The sequence below is a fragment of the Botrytis byssoidea genome, assembly GCF_014898295.1.
Source record: "Botrytis byssoidea strain MUCL 94 chromosome Unknown BBYS_031, whole genome shotgun sequence".
NCBI lineage: Eukaryota > Fungi > Ascomycota > Leotiomycetes > Helotiales > Sclerotiniaceae > Botrytis > Botrytis byssoidea.
This window is the reverse complement of record NW_024065872.1, coordinates 148,029-166,819: the sequence shown is the minus strand read 5'-3', so window position 1 is coordinate 166,819 and position 18,791 is coordinate 148,029. Positions and strand designations below refer to the sequence as shown.

The 18,791-nt window shown below is 37.8% G+C and overlaps 5 protein-coding genes across 5 annotated transcripts; 3 read left to right on the top strand and 2 right to left on the bottom strand.

The window, feature by feature from the left end:
• Positions 1-973: 973 nt before the first annotated feature.
• Positions 974-1,477, top strand: EAE97_010855 (uncharacterized protein; the record flags this gene model as incomplete). Its single annotated transcript, XM_038881370.1, has 1 exon — positions 974-1,477. The coding sequence occupies one exon, from the start codon at positions 974-976 to the stop codon at positions 1,475-1,477; it is 504 nt and encodes a 167-aa protein (XP_038727760.1).
• A 1,004-nt stretch (positions 1,478-2,481) lies between these two features.
• Positions 2,482-4,016, bottom strand: EAE97_010854 (uncharacterized protein). Its single transcript, XM_038881369.1, has 2 exons — positions 3,292-4,016; positions 2,482-3,226 (listed from the first exon to the last, which is right to left on the bottom strand). Exons 1-2 carry the CDS (start codon positions 3,374-3,376, stop codon positions 2,562-2,564), a joined length of 750 nt encoding a protein of 249 aa, XP_038727759.1. The 5' UTR covers positions 3,377-4,016; the 3' UTR covers positions 2,482-2,561.
• Positions 4,017-5,355: 1,339 nt separating this feature from the next.
• EAE97_010853 (uncharacterized protein) lies at positions 5,356-6,912 on the top strand (the record flags this gene model as incomplete). Its single annotated transcript, XM_038881368.1, has 1 exon — positions 5,356-6,912. The coding sequence occupies one exon, from the start codon at positions 5,356-5,358 to the stop codon at positions 6,910-6,912; it is 1,557 nt and encodes a 518-aa protein (XP_038727758.1).
• Positions 6,913-12,432: 5,520 nt separating this feature from the next.
• Positions 12,433-14,765, top strand: EAE97_010852 (uncharacterized protein). Its single transcript, XM_038881367.1, has 3 exons — positions 12,433-12,860; positions 12,917-13,302; positions 13,353-14,765. The coding sequence occupies exons 1-3, from the start codon at positions 12,590-12,592 to the stop codon at positions 14,493-14,495; spliced, it is 1,800 nt and encodes a 599-aa protein (XP_038727757.1). The 5' UTR covers positions 12,433-12,589; the 3' UTR covers positions 14,496-14,765.
• Positions 14,766-14,810: 45 nt separating this feature from the next.
• On the bottom strand, positions 14,811-16,945 carry EAE97_010851 (uncharacterized protein). The gene is made up of 6 exons (XM_038881366.1): positions 16,333-16,945; positions 16,191-16,274; positions 15,726-16,140; positions 15,524-15,654; positions 15,356-15,453; positions 14,811-15,288 (listed from the first exon to the last, which is right to left on the bottom strand). Exons 1-6 carry the CDS (start codon positions 16,839-16,841, stop codon positions 15,035-15,037), a joined length of 1,491 nt encoding a protein of 496 aa, XP_038727756.1. The 5' UTR covers positions 16,842-16,945; the 3' UTR covers positions 14,811-15,034.
• Positions 16,946-18,791: the final 1,846 nt, after the last annotated feature.

Below are 18,791 nucleotides of genomic sequence, written 5' to 3'. Positions count from 1 at the left end.
ATATGCGGGCGCTTGGTATACTGCGGCCAAGCAGTTTGAAATCGATCAACAAGTTTTCTATCACTATCTTGTAAGATTATGCAGTTTCATTAGAGAACGTCGAAAGTAACACTCGAGTGCCAAGTGAAGTTGAGGTATTAGGCATCGGGAGTTGAACTTTTGAATACCTACTTTTGGTAATTGATTAACCATTCACTGCCATAGAATTGAAAAAACCAAGAAGACCAAGATAATATACATCTTGGCTTCAATGAAGAGATGGGCTTGGCGGATATCTTTATATATTTGCTGGCTCAATTTCACCTTCTAAAAAGAGACATGATCCTCAATCGAAGCCTCGACCATTCAGCCACGATGTGGTAATGAATTCCAGCGGACTTAGATCATGCTATAAAACAAAAGTATACAAGGATAGGAAAGAATCAAAGATGGGTAGACCAATGGAGAGTAAAGTTCTCGAGTGTTGGAGGTACTCGGACTTGAGATTTCAACGTATTGATAATGTATCCTCGTGATTAAGAAATTTAGTCATTTATCCGGATCTCGAGTTTCCTCATCCGTCAGCGTTCTTTGTAATTATGGCCCCTCGCTTGTCACTAAACAAGAAGAAAAGTCCACTTCAAATGAACAATAACCAATAAATCAATCCGAAATGCACAACATCTACATTGATCACTCTTGATCTTGATAAGAAACTGCCGTTCGGATAAAGTTGTGGCGGGTGCGGGAAGAACCCCACACTTTGATATCCGACCTTCTATCTTGAGATAGTCAGTCTTGGCTTTTGCCAAACAAAGATACAATTCTTCATTTGTTTGAGGAACCCATTTTCCATACTTACGGAAAAAGATTTTTCGAAATGTTACATCGTCGTGAACAATATCCGATTTCTCCATCTCATCGCAGATTCCCAATAAATCCAAAGCTTATCATTATACTTGTCGCTCTTATACTTTGCGGCTTATTCATCAAAATGGAATCAGCCTCGACAAATCAACATGATGTTCCCATTCAAATATCAATCTCGGATATTACTACAATCGAGCGCGAGACACAAGATTCACCAATCATCAAGTTGAAAGTTACCTTGAGTAACCCATCAGATGAAGCTATCTCCTTTCTCAGATGGTCTACTCCTTTTGACCTACGAGCTGTTCCTATGGGAATTTTTGAATTCAAATCATTGACCACTGGAGATTTGGCTCCATGTTTGGGATTGAAACTTAATCGAAAGATGCCACGAGAAGGTGTATTTTCGGATGATGATATAATTACTATCGCTGCTGGAGCTAAAGAAACAAAGGAGATTGAGATAAAAGCTCCGGAAGTTGTATTGAAGAGTGGAGAGAAGTATGTGGTGAAATCGAAGGGTTATTGGATGCATGTTTTGGTTGGGGATAGGGAAGAAGCAAAGAAGACAGAAGCCAATGTTTTGAGAGAGGATTATGAAAGTGAAGGGGTGGAATTTGAAGTATAAATATGAGATAACAGGTCTGAAATGTTGAGATGATGCAATTACGTTTGGATTTCTCGGATGTCCTATTGTTCTTAGATTGTTTGATATGTTTGATTCAAGCTTTGAACTTGGAGGAAGAAGTAGTTGAAGGATATAGCTGAAGGGGTATCAGGAAGACCAGAGAGACCACCCACGAACAAATCATTGATTGTATTTCCTCATTTCGAAGTTCTTTGCCAGATTCATTTGATTCATTGCATATGATAATAACAAGTAGAAAATCTCTCTACTACCTAAAGTAACGAAAGAAGATATACCTCTCAAAGTTGTGAAATGGCAGAGTGCGCGGGATGCCCAATTTTCTGAATCTACCACATGCATATCAGCTCAACAGAAAGTCCGCATACAAAACCGGAACCAGTCAACAATGGTCCTTAATATAAGCCATGTCAATAAAGTCAGTCAAGCGGTAATTACACCTTTCATATAAAAGAAAAATGTAGCCTTCATGACATGCTAGGTATATACTCGAGCGCAGCGAGTTATGGGGGTTTGGGGGCTTGTCCCCATAATTAAAACCATTAATGAATAAAAATGTGATGGTGAAATGGAAATGACAAAAAAGAACCAAAAAAAACATACAACAGTGGGGATTCGCTGGTGGTCACCCACCCAACTACTAATCCACCGATCTGAAGCTTGTGTATGACAGAGCGGACGGGATGCCCAATTCTCTTCAGTCTATGGTCGTATGTGACGGAGACAGCGTTAAATATTGTTATACTGTAATGTTGTAATGTTGTGATGTTGTAAATTCTCAGCATGTAATCGATGACGTGAACATCCAAGAGAGTAATGCTTCATATTGCTTGCTCACAGAACTTTCTGTGGAAATGAACGATAATATTCTATGCTGTCCAAATTTTAAAAAATAAAAAAGAAAAGAAACAAAACAAAACAGAAAAGAAACAAACAGAAGCATACATTCATCATAAAATCATTCTAAAGTTCTCTACGATACAGTCAGCAATAAATTAATACTTCAATTGAGTTGTGTTGGAGTTGTGTTGTACAATTCTTATTCTTACATCTTAATTTCCCCTACTCATGGACTTAACCTTTGAATATCCCATTCTCCATCCTCTTTCTTTTCATATTGAAATCGATCATGTAACCTACTATCTCTCCCTTGCCAAAATTCCATCATTTCCGGTATGATTCTTAAACCTCCCCAAAATTCCGGTACTGGGATCTTTTCCTGTCCCTCAAATCTCTTCTCAACCTCCTTAACTCTCTCCTCCAATTCCTCTCTCCCCTTCAATACCTGACTCTGCGGACTAGCCCAAGCACCAATCCTACTACCCCTCGCCCTTAAATCATAATAAACCTGACTTTCTTCATCAGGTAACCTCTCTACCTTTCCCTCAACTCTAACTTGTCTTTCCAATTCTTGCCACCAAAATGTAAGACTTGCCCATTTATTTTCCGCAATATCTTTCGCCTTTTTACTTGTTCCCCAATTACTATATATAACAAATCCTCCTTTAGCATCTAATTCTTTCAGGTATACCATACGTGCTGATACGCGCCCGGAAGGTAAACTGGCAGTTGATAGACAAACGGTTTCTGGATGGTAAACACCATTTTTTTGTGCGTGGGAAAACCAGGAATGAAATTGTGTAAGTGGATTGGAATCGAGATCTTTACGATCGAGTGCGCCTTTTACGAATTGATCTGCTTGAGCATTGGTTTTATCGTTGGCGGGTGCGACTGTGGTATGACTCTTGATTAGATATGTAGATGAGTAGTTATGGAGGGGTTCTGGTGAAACTTACAAATGAGTTTGGAGTTATTTGGTGGAGGATGAAGTGCCATTTTGAGGAGTGAAGGACGAAAGAGAAGATTTGGAGTTAATCTCATGTAGTATGAAAAAATTGTAGTATTTTTGGAGTTGGAATCGGTGTTGGAGTTGGAAATGGAAATGGTGAGAGGTTCATAGAAATTAATATTATTATCGTCGTCTCATACTTGACTCTGATGATGGAGACGGATCATCTTCGGCTTGAATCTGCCTCTCGAGTCTCCGCCCTCGCGGCCTTCCATCACCTAGATTACCGACATAGTCACGTGATAGTATATTCATCCCATCTCACAAATACAACTTCAAAGATCTCCATTGATTCCCGAGTCACCATTGACGAAGCCTTTTTTTTGTTGTTTTCTGCCATTCAACTTCTTTTTCTTTAAAACGAGAGTATTACCGGTATATTGAACGTGGCTCGCCTGTTAACAATACTTCTTCCACGTGGTCAAGTCTTTCGCACAGTCTTTTGTACAATATTTTGCAGATCTCCAAGAACTTGGAAGCAGCGTTATCGGCTATGATTTACTTTCAATAATCAACTTCAAAGCGTCATCGACCATAAGTTCGGCTGATGTTATGGCATTTGTTCAATAAATGGGATTTGATAAAACCAGATTTCAATTCCCTGCGCTGATCATCTACAAGGGGTAATTTCATCTCATCATAAATTCATATCATCGGACAAAACTCGAAGTTCGGAATTCGCCACATCAATCTACTTTCAATGGAATTTATACCGGCTTTATACCGGCTTTAGACTGGCGAGACTGGCCGGAGACTGGCTGGAGACTGGCTTGTACTGAGAACTCATGAGAATTCATACCCAGAAATTCGAGTCGGCGGAGTACTAGTAAAGTGAAATATGCACAAATAATTGCAAATTGCTTACCAAAAAAACAAATATCAGGTCCGAAAACGAGAATCGAGATGTCACCATCTAGCGCGATATGATATGGAATATCCAGTAAGTAGTATCTCGATGAGGGATCTAGCTTTATGATTTATTTTGATAGATGAAGGTGCTTTGATAGATAAAGGAAACTAATTCGACACTATCTATCATACCGCCGTTAGGTCTAAAATAGAATGAGAACTCTGGGGTTAAGTATTAGGAGACTGTGAGATATTACGACCCACGGACACAACGAAAGCACTTGATTCTTGAATGGACTGAGGTACTCTCATAGAGTCACTAAAAGTTTATAGAAAATTATACGAGTAGCTATGACGTTAATGTCGAATCGTGAATTCTAATTTTCTTGGCTTTCTTCATAGAGAATAAGGGTATGGTAGCTTTCTTCATACACAATGGACAATAGTAGCTTTCCCAATACTCACACAACTTGATGCGAATTTCCATCTCCCTCCAATTTTGATATTAAAATTTTGAACGACTGAATCTTTGCTAATATTTCATATAGCCGGAACATTTACTCCTCGAAAGGCTTCTTTGATCGTTCCTGGTTCCTGGCGCAACCAGTCAATCAGTCAATCAATCAATTGCCCCCTTGACTGTCAAAGGGCGGAGTAATTCTCCTTCATCAATCAACCAATCAACCGATCAATCGATCAATCGATCAATCGAATCATTAATACACAATCTTTAATCCCGATGCATTTCCATATTTTAAGGTCTTTACCATAACCAAGATTTAGATGCCGATACCGATACTAGACCTTCCCACCGGTTGCGTACTACCGCATGTACCAAACCGCTTTCTCCAGCTTTTCTCCATTTAATGTGTTGACGTAAAGGATGACAATGTGGATTTGATATTATTTCCACGATTTATGAAAATTACTTTTCTTGAACCAATCAACAGTTATAATTTCGACAAGCTAAGGGTATATTTGTTATTTTTCATTACTTCATAGTTCCACAAGAGCTTTCTATGACAAGCGTCATGAACCTCCTCCTTAGCTTTCCCGTGGCAATTGAATATCTATATCAATCACTTGTTTTCATTCAATTTTTGTCTTATTCAAGCAACAATTTCTTGCCTTTTACTTGTTCATTTACATTGAACTTTTAAAAATGTTTTATCAGGCAGGCATCACCGCTAGCTTCATTGCAGCAGTCGCAGCTGTCCCAGCTTCCATTAGTCAAATTAGTGATGGACAAATCCAAGCTGCTACAGGCTCTCTAGAACCTTCCGGTTCTGCCTCACCATTCGGAGTCTATTCCTACAATCAACAGCCATCTGTAAACAGCGCAGCAGTTTCATCAGTCGCTTCAGTCGCTGGAATTCCAGCATCAGAAATTCCAGGTGCCACTGCTCCAGTTCCACCAGTTGTCAGCCCTGAAGTTACTGGTGTCACAAGTCATGGCCCATACAGTGGTACACCTACAACCACTGGAGCTTTGAGTACTATCGCATTAGCCAGTGAGGTACCAATTCTGCCAGCTAGAAAAGCAGAAACAACATATGTACCCGATGGTACACTTCACGAGCCACAACCAGTTCCATACCAACCAGCTGGTGGACTTGGAACCAATGGCACTGAACCAGTCTATCGTGTCCAATCCGATTTCGATTATCAATCAATTCTTTTAGGTCTTTATCAAGAGTGGATTGAACTCGATCTCTTCCATAATATTCTTGCTACATTCTCCGAGGAAGAATTCACAGCTGCTGGTCTCACACCTAGTGATAGATTCCTCATCGAATTTATGGCCGATCAAGAAGCTGGTCATGCTACCTTGCTTTCCAATTTACTTGGAGGACCGGGGGGAGCAACACCACAATGCACATACAATTATCCTTTCACTACCGTTACTGAAGCATTTGACTTTACTCAAAAGCTTACTAGATATGGAGAATCTGGAGTATGGGGTTTCCAAGCTCATCTTGATTCACGTGAAGTTGCACAACTTCTTGATCAATCAATTGCAACTGAAGCTCGTCAACAAATGATCTTCCGTCAATTTGCTGGTCTCTTCCCTATGCCAGTTTGGTTTGAAACTGGTATTCCGCAATCATGGGCGTGGACTCTTCTTGCACCATATATTTCTTCATGTCCAGCCGATTCCAAGCGTCTTGTTTGGCAAAACTTCCCACAACTTACCATTCTTAACCAACCAAACATTGCTCGTCGTAATGCTACACAAACTGGCTTTAACGAAACTGCAGGATTCGGCCCTGCTGCACCAAGTGATTCAAAGCTAGCACCAATCGATTCATGTGTTGGTAACAATGTTACTGGATTTGATTGTTCAGCATCCATTTCTCAAAACCGATCTATTCCTCTTTCATACCCAGGACGTGAGGTTTACCTTCAATGGGATAACCCCGGTCAAGCTGTTGGACCAAATAACTCTTACGTCACTTCAACCAGCGCTGGTACACCATCATGGGCAATGTGGGTTTCCCAATTAAACGTTACATATTCACCTCTCATGAATGTTTCATCAGCAAATGGTGTTAATTATGCTATGACTATTCAACCGGATGTTTCAACTTATGAGGGTGATCCAGCTATCAATGGTACTATGTTTTTGGCTTTGACGGATACCAATCAAACTTATACTGCTTTTAACTTGTCAAATGTCAACCCACATGTGGCTGCTTTGGCAATGTACCAAGCTGGTTAAGAAGTCTTTGGGTTTGAAAAAGATTTGATTGTTTTGTATAACAATTGTTGCGATTGGTGGGAGGAGGTTAATGAATGTTGTGGTATGATTTTTGGCGATTATATATAATTCTTTGTACATTAATATACTATAATAAAATAAGTACTGCTGTCTTTGAAATCATTTTGTTTTGGATGCCATTTGTGTCTTGCGTTCTTCGTTCTTCAGTTTGGTGAATAAACATCGCTCCATGCTAGTCTGTCTCAAAATTTCTACTTTTTCCTCTCCATGCGAATCTTTGAAAGTTAATGATTGTATAGTGTTCTTTTATGATGGCTGCTAATTAATGGTAATTTTCTGGTAGTGGAAATAGGGCTGCTGATTGATGGTAATTTCTGGGAAGGGTATTTTATGTGGTGAATGTGAGGGGAAAGTGGAGTGCTTTTCAACATGTGATATTGCTTAGGTACTTGTTGATACTCTTTCTCAAACGGAAGATCTCAAAGCTTTGGATATATAAGAGATCCTGTTACTCTCACTATCTCATACATCTTGAATGAAAATGAAGGAAATGGTCTATGATAGAAAGGATGGTGAGGTGACTAAATTGACCGCGGCTTTGGTGTCATATAATCATAATGATTTATTTCTATTTTCTACTTTGATTCCAGGTGGCATATTTAGATCGCATTTTTATCATCTAAATTATCTTTAACTTTTACTGTCAATAGTGAGACTTATCGGATCGGACATGTTCTTTCATCATCGATTCAGATGTTATTCTCGCTGTCAATTTTCAATACTTTTCGGCCTCTTTGATATTCAGTAGACGAGACTCTTACATGGCATGTAGTACCTCATCAAACAGAGATAGAAAATCTGAACGTCTGGAGCTAGCTACCTGATCCAAAAGACTCCGCCACATGAAAGGTTACGTTGCCAATTATCTACCATCTACTATGTTATTTTGAACTGCCGGTTCCTTATATATTGAGTATAATGAGGTGGATTGACTGAGGCTCATATTTCTACTCCTTTCATTCTCTTTTTCTTGGCATCTTTCAGAAAAATGCCGCTATTATAACTTTCGATGAGACCTGTGACGTATTAACATCTAAATTTGATACTAAATTCTTCCGAATCCCGTAGTCTATTACTGCCGATTTCTACAGATGATAATTACTACCATAAAAATACATTGCCCCTTTTCAACTTCGCTAATTCTTCGACATGGACCATAATTTATTATTAATTCTTAAGCTCGTATTTTTGATCTCTCTAATCTTTCTACATTTTATACAGAATCAGTATTTACAGATTGACGAGCAAAATATAAAAGTCGACTACCCTGCACCTTTCCAATGACAGTAAATATATCAGAGGCATGATATCCAAGAACTGACGAATTTCAGACAGGACGTGGAGAAATAGTTTGCAACGTTTTGACGTCAATGTAATGTACTTCAGGGTTGGATCCATCTGGTAGTTTGTAGTATGGTCCAGATATGGGGTGATTATTTGACCGGGTACCAGATAATTGAGGTTCAAGCAATCGAGGGCCGGATGATGAGGACCGGATGATGAGGGTGTCGTTAATGAGGATTCGGGGAATGAAAATCTACCTGATGGCGGTATTTTGATGTAGGCTCAACTGGTGAAGGCTCAAATGATGGAGATTTCAATGATGGAAGCTCAATTGATGAAAGTGGAAGTTCAACTGGTAATGGTCCAACTGGTAATGATCCAAATGATAAACAAGTAGCTATTAAAACCCCAGTTGATATAGAGGGTACTGATGAAGAACCGGGTAATGGAACATCATTCAATTGAAGAGTAATACATCGAGTCTATAAAATGCAGAACGAGTAAAACGAGAAGAAATCAACGAAGATCTCAATAGATCCAACCTCTGAACCCATAATTGTTTTTATCTTGCGAATATTGACATTCAGGATGGAGTGTTTAATTACGGTATGACACGAATAGGAAGAGTGAGATAATTCAAGGTGTAAATAAACACCTTGACATCGATTCGGTTGTAGGCAAGAACGATCAATACAAAATTATCACAACACATTTTCCTTATCTATTCAATACCATCTTCCAACTACAATATAAGATAACATGATTCATTTCTAAATGCGTAAAGATATATAGAGCTTTTGATACAATCTGGATTAAAAGATAATATCTATCGTTAAAAAATAATGTATCTTCACTCTTGTAGCCTGGAGGTGTATTCATCCCCTTGCTGACTTGTTCAGTTTCCCCATTTTCGACAAGCTTATTTCCTTGTTGAAAGACTACAGTATCCTACAATAGAAGACTGGCAATTGAAAACTTTACTTTAATAAAATAGACAAAAAAGTAGTCGTTTATATATTTTTAAGCTTGGTTGATAACCCTTATTAGCTTCACTTATACATTCCGAGTGGGGCCTTTATATAAAAAAGTCCATAAAGATACGAAATATCAGACCGATTGACATATTTAATGCCGAAACTACGGTGTATGGTTGGAGAAAAGGACCGTTATATTCAAACTTATTCGACCCCTTTTTAAAGATTATAACATCGGAAGTCAGTCGTCCATTTCTCGAAATTGATAAATTATACCGAATATCCTATTAAGCTAGAGAACGTATACAACAATGTGAAAGAGACATAATGATTATTTGTTATGATGGTAAAGAACCCATAGATACTAGTGTCGAGGATGCAATAAAGAAAGACAATAGAGAAAAAGAAAAAGAAGAAGAAGAAGATGATGATACTGATACTGATGACAATGATTTTGGCGTAGACTTTACTGAAAATTTAATATAAATCGCAATCAATGACTCAACATTTCTAGTAGACATTCTATGCCAGTTAAAATTCTTCATTATTTTCCTTTACTATTCGTGATATGACTTCGATCTTGAAAATTCAGACGAATACTCACCAAAGTATACAAAAACTCCAAGAAGTCATGTAAATCTAAAACTCACCGCCAACTTCCAAGGGTCCAAGAAACCAGACTCTTGGTGTTTTCTAGAACGATTTAATGATCTTAGCATGGAATTTGAACGGTAACTAAGGATTGATAGTCAGGGCAATAGTGTGTGGCTTTGTTGGCTTGGCTCTTCATAAGAGAAGAACACGCCAGTCAGGTTTGATCACTGTGATATCAGTAATTGAATTCTACAAAAATTCAACCACTGATAAAGTAAATATCTTTCATTATGGAAACATCCCATCATGTCTTTATTTCTATCATCTTTCGAGATATCATTTTATATGCATTTGAAAGAAATTATTCAATCATTAATAATTTTCGCTAATTATCAACCAAGGTCTGTTTCTCTTATACATAAACGTCCTCGACGTCGTAGAGCTTGGTGAGCTTGGGACCATATTTCAAACAAAGTGTACGGGACCGAGACAGGATGACCGAAGATAGTCCTTCGATCTTAAGACTCTTTGACTACCTAAGCACCTAGGTATAAAGTTCCATCTGAATAAATTTTCCAGATGCATTTGCGAATAAACACGCGAAGGAGACAAAAATGGAAAAAGTTTTCACAAAAAACATGACTCGAGTTTTGAAGATCTCACGTGATATAAATTATTCATCGGTGGGGTGATTCCGAGAATTTCCTCATTCATCAACTTTGAAGCAAAACCCTGAAATGTATATCGTCATTGTCGTCCACTACCACTCACTACCACTCACCGGCATAACGGCACCATCTACATCAAAAGTATCAAAAAAGGGGGGGCCCCGAGAATCCAGATTGTACGGAGTACAGTGTACACCCCAAACTGCATACCGGTACTCCATTTCTCGTGTCCCATGGGTAAAAGTAACCAAAGTTGGGAGAAAATGAGGAGGTCCCATGGGCGACGATGTGGTACATTTGTCGTCGTGGTACCACAAAAAGAAGAAAAGAATTCCATCGAACAACACATTTCGGCCAAATTTCATACATTCCTTGATGATTATTACGTATGTATCCGTGTAGTATCTGGAGATTTCATACTGGTAAGATGTTTATGCGTTACATGATTGATCTTTCGACATGAGAGTATGGCCGAGAGAATATCCACGAGGTGGAGTTTTGAATGGGTTGTCGTTGAAATAAAACCGAAATATGACCTTTTTGATGTGGGTTTCACCAAACAATTCAAAAAATTGAAGTTCGCCTTATTTTTTTGATTGATATCTTGTACTATTCTGGGAAATAGATGAGCGACTCAATCGGTTAGTCCTCGGGGGGTACTGATAAGAGAAAAGAATTATATGGCTAATCGGGAAAAACACAATAACCGGATTCTTCTTTGAAACTACTAGGTAGGTACTCTATCCTCTTTATCCGCTCGGCTCTAGAAACCAAAACAATATCAAGAAACACGCGATATACGCATGACACGCAGCCTTCTCAAAAGGTGCAGTCTTGGATGCAGTCTTGGATGTAGTCTTGATGCACTCTTGGATGCAGTCTTGTATGACGGGCGCCAATTCAAGATCCTTATGCCATGCAAATCTAATCTTTTTTTTCACTCGCTTGTCGGATCATAGATGCTTGGCTTTACCTTTCTTGACTGCCGCTTCGTTCCCGCCGCAAACTCGTGGAACCTTGTTTTTTTTCCCTCAATTTTCATAGGCTTTACTGGTTTTTATGGGTCCAGGAATTAAGCCGTTCCAAGTGAAGTGAGGATCATGGTATTCGAAAGGACAAGCCTTGAGCCTCAATATCCACTTAATCGACATATCTAGTCCAAAAGAGGTTAAGTGAAAACGGCAAATCATCATAATGCTCCGACCTCATATCTGTGTGTTGATATCTCAGACGGCATTTCAAAAGTCATGATATGTGAGGAAATTCTTCATTATGCTTCAACAACCATACGAAACAGATTATCTAGGATCAAAGTGCCACGTAGGTATGAACATGAATCAAACATACGTCAATCAGATTTCATAATTTCACAAAACATCCCACAACAAGGGATTAAACGCTCCTTTCTTTAGTCTTCGGTGCTATCGCGGTCGTCACTTTAAGATGGACCCGATTTTCTTCATATTGGTCGGATTCCATATTCAAACTATTTGGCTCTCGGCCATGTTGGCCATCATACCAATCACGGTCTGCAATCGTCTATTTTCCTAAATTCCAAAAAAATCCAATGCTGTACAAGCAATACCCTACTCTGTCGTGACCACTGACAATGTGCTGACTAGCGGGACGGGGAGCTATGGCTAATCTTGAACACTTTGACTAGGTCTCTATTTTCTTCACTCCACCCACCACCGAACATTCTTTTGGTAACATTCTCCATCTTAAAGAAAAATCTTGTAATGTCTTGAGACCTCTTTGACTAGCTTCCCCAATTTGGGGGCTAGAGTCATTCTTCCAATCTCTATCTGGTCCGCATGACAAAATGATGGGAATGTGGGCTAAATCATGGAGGCATCACCTCGGGGCCCCCTAATAAGATATTTTGACGGAGTCGTGCTCCACTCACATCTGTTGCCATTTCCGATTGTTTGTTTTTATATAAAATCATCATCATCCCCATATCCCCCTCTCTCCATTCTCCGCGTCTTTAACTCTTCAACTTCTCATTCCATCTGGGGCTATACGATTGTGCCTTTGAGATAAGTTGTTGATCAATAATTTAACTTCCCTCTACAAGAAGTTTGCTGAATCGCAATCATGGGGTTGTTCAATAAGAAGAAGGAAACTACAGAGTCAGCTGTTATCTCTGACAAACACCTCAGCAGTGCAGAGGGAACACCAGCAGCACACACACCAGCCGATACTCCTCGTGTCGCTAGATCCTTGAATGGTTCTGCACCAGAGCATCATGATATTTCTCCTGAAGAAGCACTTGATGATCTTCCAGCTACTAAATTGGCCATTACTCTTGGTGCTATCGCATCTATTGGTGGTTTCATGTTCGGTTATGAATCTGGTCAAATTTCAGGTTTGTTTTCACTCCAATATAGTACAGAAGTAATAAAATTCTAATAAAGTCTCAAGGTTTCGTACAAATGTCCGATTTCTTAGCTCGATTCGGTGAAAATGGCGAACTCTCTGCTGTTCGTCAAGGAACCATTGTCGCTATTCTCTGTGCCGGTACTCTCGTTGGATGTCTTGCATCTTCTTACCTCTGCGATAAAATCGGTCGTCGTTACACCATCTCCAGTTCCGCATTCTTTTACATTATTGGTGTTATTATCGAAATTACTTCTACTACTCACTGGGTTCAATTCGCTATGGGAAGATTCACTGCTGGTTTGGGTATTGGTGCTTTGAGTACTAGTGTTCCTATGTACCAATCTGAGTCTGTGCCTAAGAATATTCGTGGTGCCGTCGTTTCCAGTTATCAATTGTTGATTACTCTTGGTATCTGGACTGCTTATATGGTAAGTCAAATCTCTTCAGAAGGAAACGACAATTTACTAATATCAAATAGATCAACTACGGAACTCACTCGACCTACACCAACAGTGCTCAATGGCGTATTCCTAACGGTCTTTCCGCACTCTGGGCCATTATCCTCGGTACCGCTGTTCTCTTCATGCCTGAGTCCCCTCGTTTCGCATACCGTATTGGACGTGAAGATGAAGCTCGTAAAAATATGGCTCTCCTTAACGGTGTCGACCCTTACTCCCCACTCATCGATGCCGAAATTCTCGAAATCGAAACTAAGCTTGCAGCCGAGAGAGAAGGTGGTGATCACCCATGGTACGAAATTTTCACTGGACCAAGAATGTTGTACCGTACACTTCTCGGAATGGTTCTTCAAGCTGGTCAACAATTGACTGGTGCCAACTTCTTCTTCTACTACGGTACTACCATTTTCAAGTCTGGTGGTATCTCCGATTCTTATGTTACATCTATCATTCTTGGATCTGTCAACGTTGTCGCTACGATTGGTGGTCTCTGGATTGTTAAGAACTGTGGTCGTAGGAAGGCTCTCATGGTTGGTGCAGCTGAGATGTTCATCTGTATGTTGATCTACTCCTTCGTCGGTCACTTCAATATTCAAGGAAAAGCCGATGCTAAAGCACCTGGTGCCGTTCTCATCTGTTTCACTTGTATCTACATTGTTGGATTCGCTACCACTTGGGGACCATTGGTTTGGGCTATTGTCGGAGAATTATACCCAGCCCGTTACAGAGCTTCCTGTATGGCTCTCGCTACCGCATCCAACTGGCTCTTCAACTTCCTCATCTCTTTCTTCACCACTTTCATCACCAACGATATCGATTATTACTATGGTCTTGTTTTCGCTGGTTCTCTCTTTGCTCTCTTCTGGATTGTATTCTTCTTCGTCATCGAGACCAAGGATCGATCTTTGGAGGAAATTGATACCATGTACGTTCTTCACGTTAACCCATTGACATCCGCTAGCTGGGATCCCAAGTCTCTTGGTGCTGAAGGTGTCAATGGTGTTGATACTGATCGTATGTTCTTGACCAAGGGTGGAAAGGATATCAAGAAGAGTGAAATGGCTGGACGACCAATGTTGGAACATGATGAGAGAATGTTCCCTGAGACTGCTCCTGGAGGAGCTGCTGCTCATGAAAACAAACCTGAGATTATGAACGCTTAAGTTTTCGCTTAGCTTGATACTAGGGATGATTGAATAGTAGGAGAAGGGTGAATGAGTATATGTCAATATGATATGAACAAAAGGGGGAAAGAGCAGTGGATGATAAATGAGTGGATTTAAGTAATGCATGCATATATTGGCGTTTGGGAAGCAGCATCGTCTGCACGGGTATTATGTATGATAATGTCGTTGAGCGAGATGTATATAGTTAATCATTGGAGGAAATTATGTTTATGAGCATACACAGGAAATAAAATTTCATGAACCTGACTTGATATTATTACTTTGCAATGTGCCACTAGTGCCACTTGTATGATTAATTCTTGGATTTTCTTTTGTACATTGAAGATATGTAATTTTTTATCCAAAGTATACATCCACATAATCATAAATTAACATCATCCCAAACTATCTGATAATCATACAGATTTCCATGAGATGACTCCGCTCAAGTTCATTCAATTTTATCCAATTTCACCCAATTCCATTCAATTCCATCAAAACAACCCTCATTTTCTTCATCCTCGTCTTCCCTCTTCTCAAAAAGTACAATTTCCATCAATTCTCTCCCCACTCACAAATTGAGTCTTTACATCACCTTCTGCAAACAAAAGCATACTATCCTGCTCACTGTCATAAACAGGCCAAGTTATTTCATTTGTCGATGGTGCTTTCTGTGGATCATTTGCAAACGAAAGCCATAATGCTTGCATTGTGTTCGCAACTTCGTATTCATATGGAGTGGAATTACCACGGTATAAAAAGTGTGTGTCGAAGAGAAGAGGGAGTTCGGCTGAATTTGTTAGTGGGAAAGAGGATTGAAACGATAAAGTGAAATAAATCGGGGAGAAATAACATACAGCTGTGATAAGCGCCCATCCAAGGTAGTGGGGAAATGTTGGTAAAGTTACCAGTGTATTGGTATCGGTATGTTGTTAAGCCTACATTTTCTCGAGCTCTTTATGTCGAATTTACGTTAGAATATTCTAAGTGGGTGATAGGTGATATCAAAAGTAGTAGTAACATACCTGACTTCTTGTGCGACAGGACAAGCGATTATACTTTGGGTTGTTGCATACAATACTGCCTCACCAGGACCATCTTCAGAGAAGGATACAAAACCAGCTCCTTCGTTTGTGTTGGATCCTATAATTATTGGCTGTACAAAAACATTAATTAGCTCTGTTTTCTCAATTCTACAATCAGACTATAAAAAAGAGAAATCCCTACCAATTTTGCAACAAGTCCTTTCTTAGCTCTATCCGCAGGGTTGGAGAAAGCGGTAACATTATCCGGAAAAGGTGTAAATGCAAGCTTAGGAGTAGCGCCACTATTCACATACGCACTCAAAGCATTTTCAATTGCATTAGCTGAAACATTTCTCATACATCCAATTTCTGCTTCTGGCGCAAGATCTTTACATCCGACCATTCCAGCGAGAGAAGTGAAATTTGCTTGAGGAGCATCGGTACTACCGAGAAGATATGCAGAGCCAGAATCGACGATTAAACCTTTTACTATAGGATCATTTGGGTATGCATAACCGTAACTATCTACGGATGCGCCACCAGCTGATTGACCCCAAAGTGTCATTCGATCAGGATCTCCATTAAAGGAGGCAATATTTTCGTGAACCCACTCGACACTGAGATTTGTTAGTCAGTGAATAATGGGAGAAGAGTTGATTAAACATACGCTTTCCTTTGATCAAGTAAACCAGGGTTTCGATCCTCCGTAATAGCCTTTGCATTTGGAAATCCGAAAACATTTACACGGTAACTTTTGGGATACAATTAGTATATAAATCAGCGGAATGAGAAGAGTATGAAAATCTCACTTCATCACAACCACAATATGGGATTGAGTTTTTTGAACCCATTGATCTGGAATCTTGTATAAGGAATCTTGTCCACCACTTATAAATCCACCTCCGGGTATATAAACAAACACGGGAAGACTTTGATTTGTCGGTGTAGCAGGAGTCCAAATACTCAAATACAAACAATCTTCACTTTGTCCTCCATTAATTAAAAATTGAGGTACAACATTTGTATATATTGTCGAACTATTACTGGCAAGTTGCATGCATGAAGGAGGGAGCCTGGTAGCATTGATTGATGATCCTTTAATTTTCGTTTGTGGTGCTGCAAATCGCAAGTTTCCGATAGGAGGTTTGGCGTATGGTACTCCTAGAAATTGACGAACTTGTGGTGTGGTTTGGTTTATGAAGCCGTGAAGTTCACCACTTGTTGTTTGGACTATTAGGCCATTTTTATTGTGAGTGGGAGAACATAGCGTGGGGAGAATTAAGGAGGAATAAGCGAGGAGAAGTGATGGTGAAAACATGTTGAACGTCGAAACTTATTAATGAAACTTCTTCTGGATATTCATAGGCAAAAGCTTCGAGCATCTCTTTATTTTATACTCGTAGTGATATTAAAGTTCAGATGAATGGGGGTCGCCCGTAAATGAACCGGTACTAGACAAATTCTTCCTAATTGATCATCCATGCTGGCGGTATAAACATAGTATCGGATAAGGACATGTCCATTTCATTTAAAAGCTTTGGCAAATACAGGGAATAATGTCACTCCCACGCATCCCCGCAATGCGGGGCACACGTCTTAATGTCGGTGTTCTAGGGTACATGTAGTACCCGGTAGAGAACTTTTCCGGGTCTTAATATAGGGTTGCATGCGAGGATTAGACTATGTGGTTGGTTGGTTGAAAAGAAATGAGAAATGAATTCATATGCATTGAAGAAAGTGCGGTCAGTGATCTCTAATGTTTTGAGGTAGATCGAAGGTCAACTTTCCTATGTATTATATTTCAGCCGAAGTGTAAATACCTCGAGAATCCATACCTCGTGAAGCTTTCTTGGCGAGTACGCAAAGTTACAAGGTTAATGTAAATAGAATTTAATTTTAAGTATGAATATGAACCTATACCATTGTGGTTATCCAAATTAACCGATTTCCCTACTACGTGCACGTCCCTGCTATATGCACGATCTTGATCACCCATTTTGAATCACTTTAAAAATTAATAATAATTCTAATTTATAAAATAAAGAGCTAGTAATTTAATTAATAAATGATAAGATATGATACTATCTAAAAATATAATAAAATCTTTAGATTTTAAATTTCAATGGAACTTGTAGTACTTGCTTTTTATTAGATTGTAATATGATCTTTTTTTTCTTTTTCTTTGAATTATTAGTCTTTATAGTATTAAAAAGCTCTATAATCTTTATTAATATTAAATTTATAATAAAAAAAGTTTTGGGAAACTTTTTATTTCTTTTAATTAAAGATTTTATTGATTTTAGAGTCTTTTTAATCTCCTTTTTGTATTATATATAATCTGATAATTAATCTTTCTCTATAATATTCTCTTTTTTGTTTCAATTTCCTTTTATTTTTTTTTTAGTTTTCTTTTAGTTTTTATTTGAAATTTAGCTTTTTTTTTAGTTTTTTTTAAATACTTTATTTTCTTAATATATTTTAATTTTAATAATAATAGAAAGTAATTATAAAAATATATTATTCCTCTCCTCTCTAATAAAATTTAAATATTTTAAATAAACTTTTTTCCTTTTTTTAAATTTTAGAGTTTTTTCTAAATCTTTAGATTTATATCCTTATATAAAAGCTTTAGTTTCTAATATAATTATAATCTTAAAAAGCTTTAAAATAATCTTATAAATAGAAGTGTAATGAAATTCTAATTTCATTTTATATATTAATTTTGATATATATAGTATAGCAAAAATATCCCTATAAATTTTAAATAATATAGATAATATAAAAGGAGTTTTTGGAATAATATAGTTAATTATAAGATTTTTATTTATAAAATATATACTTATTTTTTTAAAGGATTATAAGATATTATACCTTATATAAATAAGCTTTTAAGCCTTTTTAAATATATTTCAAAATATATTTTTTATTATATCAACAATTCCTTTATTATTATATATTAAATAATTTAATAATATATTATAATTCATTAAAAGAATACCAAAGATTCTAATATTAAAAGATTATAATTAATATATAGAATAAAAAAGAAGAATTAAAATAATAATTTTTAATTTATTATATTTTAAAAGGAATTCTATATTAATATAACTAGAATAATTATTAATAATAAATAGATAATCTTTTCTATTTACTTTTAATATATAATAAAATTAAATATATTTATAAGTTAATATAGATCAAAAATATTCAATAATCACCTATTACTTAAAGCTTTAAAATAAATTTTATTCTTTTTCTCTATATTCTA

Excerpts from the sequence above, each read along its gene's own strand:
- EAE97_010854 (XM_038881369.1), bottom strand. The coding sequence starts at position 3,376 with ATGAGATTAACTCCAAATCTTCTCTTTCGTCCTTCACTCCTCAAAATG. Across the intron at positions 3,227-3,291 it reads AAATAACTCCAAACTCATTT|TCGCACCCGCCAACGATAAA; the intron begins GTAAGTTTCACC and ends GTCATACCACAG.
- EAE97_010852 (XM_038881367.1), top strand. The coding sequence starts at position 12,590 with ATGGGGTTGTTCAATAAGAAGAAGGAAACTACAGAGTCAGCTGTTATC. Across the intron at positions 12,861-12,916 it reads TGAATCTGGTCAAATTTCAG|GTTTCGTACAAATGTCCGAT; the intron begins GTTTGTTTTCAC and ends TAAAGTCTCAAG. Across the intron at positions 13,303-13,352 it reads GTATCTGGACTGCTTATATG|ATCAACTACGGAACTCACTC; the intron begins GTAAGTCAAATC and ends AATATCAAATAG.
- EAE97_010851 (XM_038881366.1), bottom strand. The coding sequence starts at position 16,841 with ATGTTTTCACCATCACTTCTCCTCGCTTATTCCTCCTTAATTCTCCCC. Across the intron at positions 16,275-16,332 it reads CATATTGTGGTTGTGATGAA|TTACCGTGTAAATGTTTTCG; the intron begins GTGAGATTTTCA and ends GTATCCCAAAAG. Across the intron at positions 15,289-15,355 it reads GATGGGCGCTTATCACAGCT|CCGAACTCCCTCTTCTCTTC; the intron begins GTATGTTATTTC and ends TAACAAATTCAG.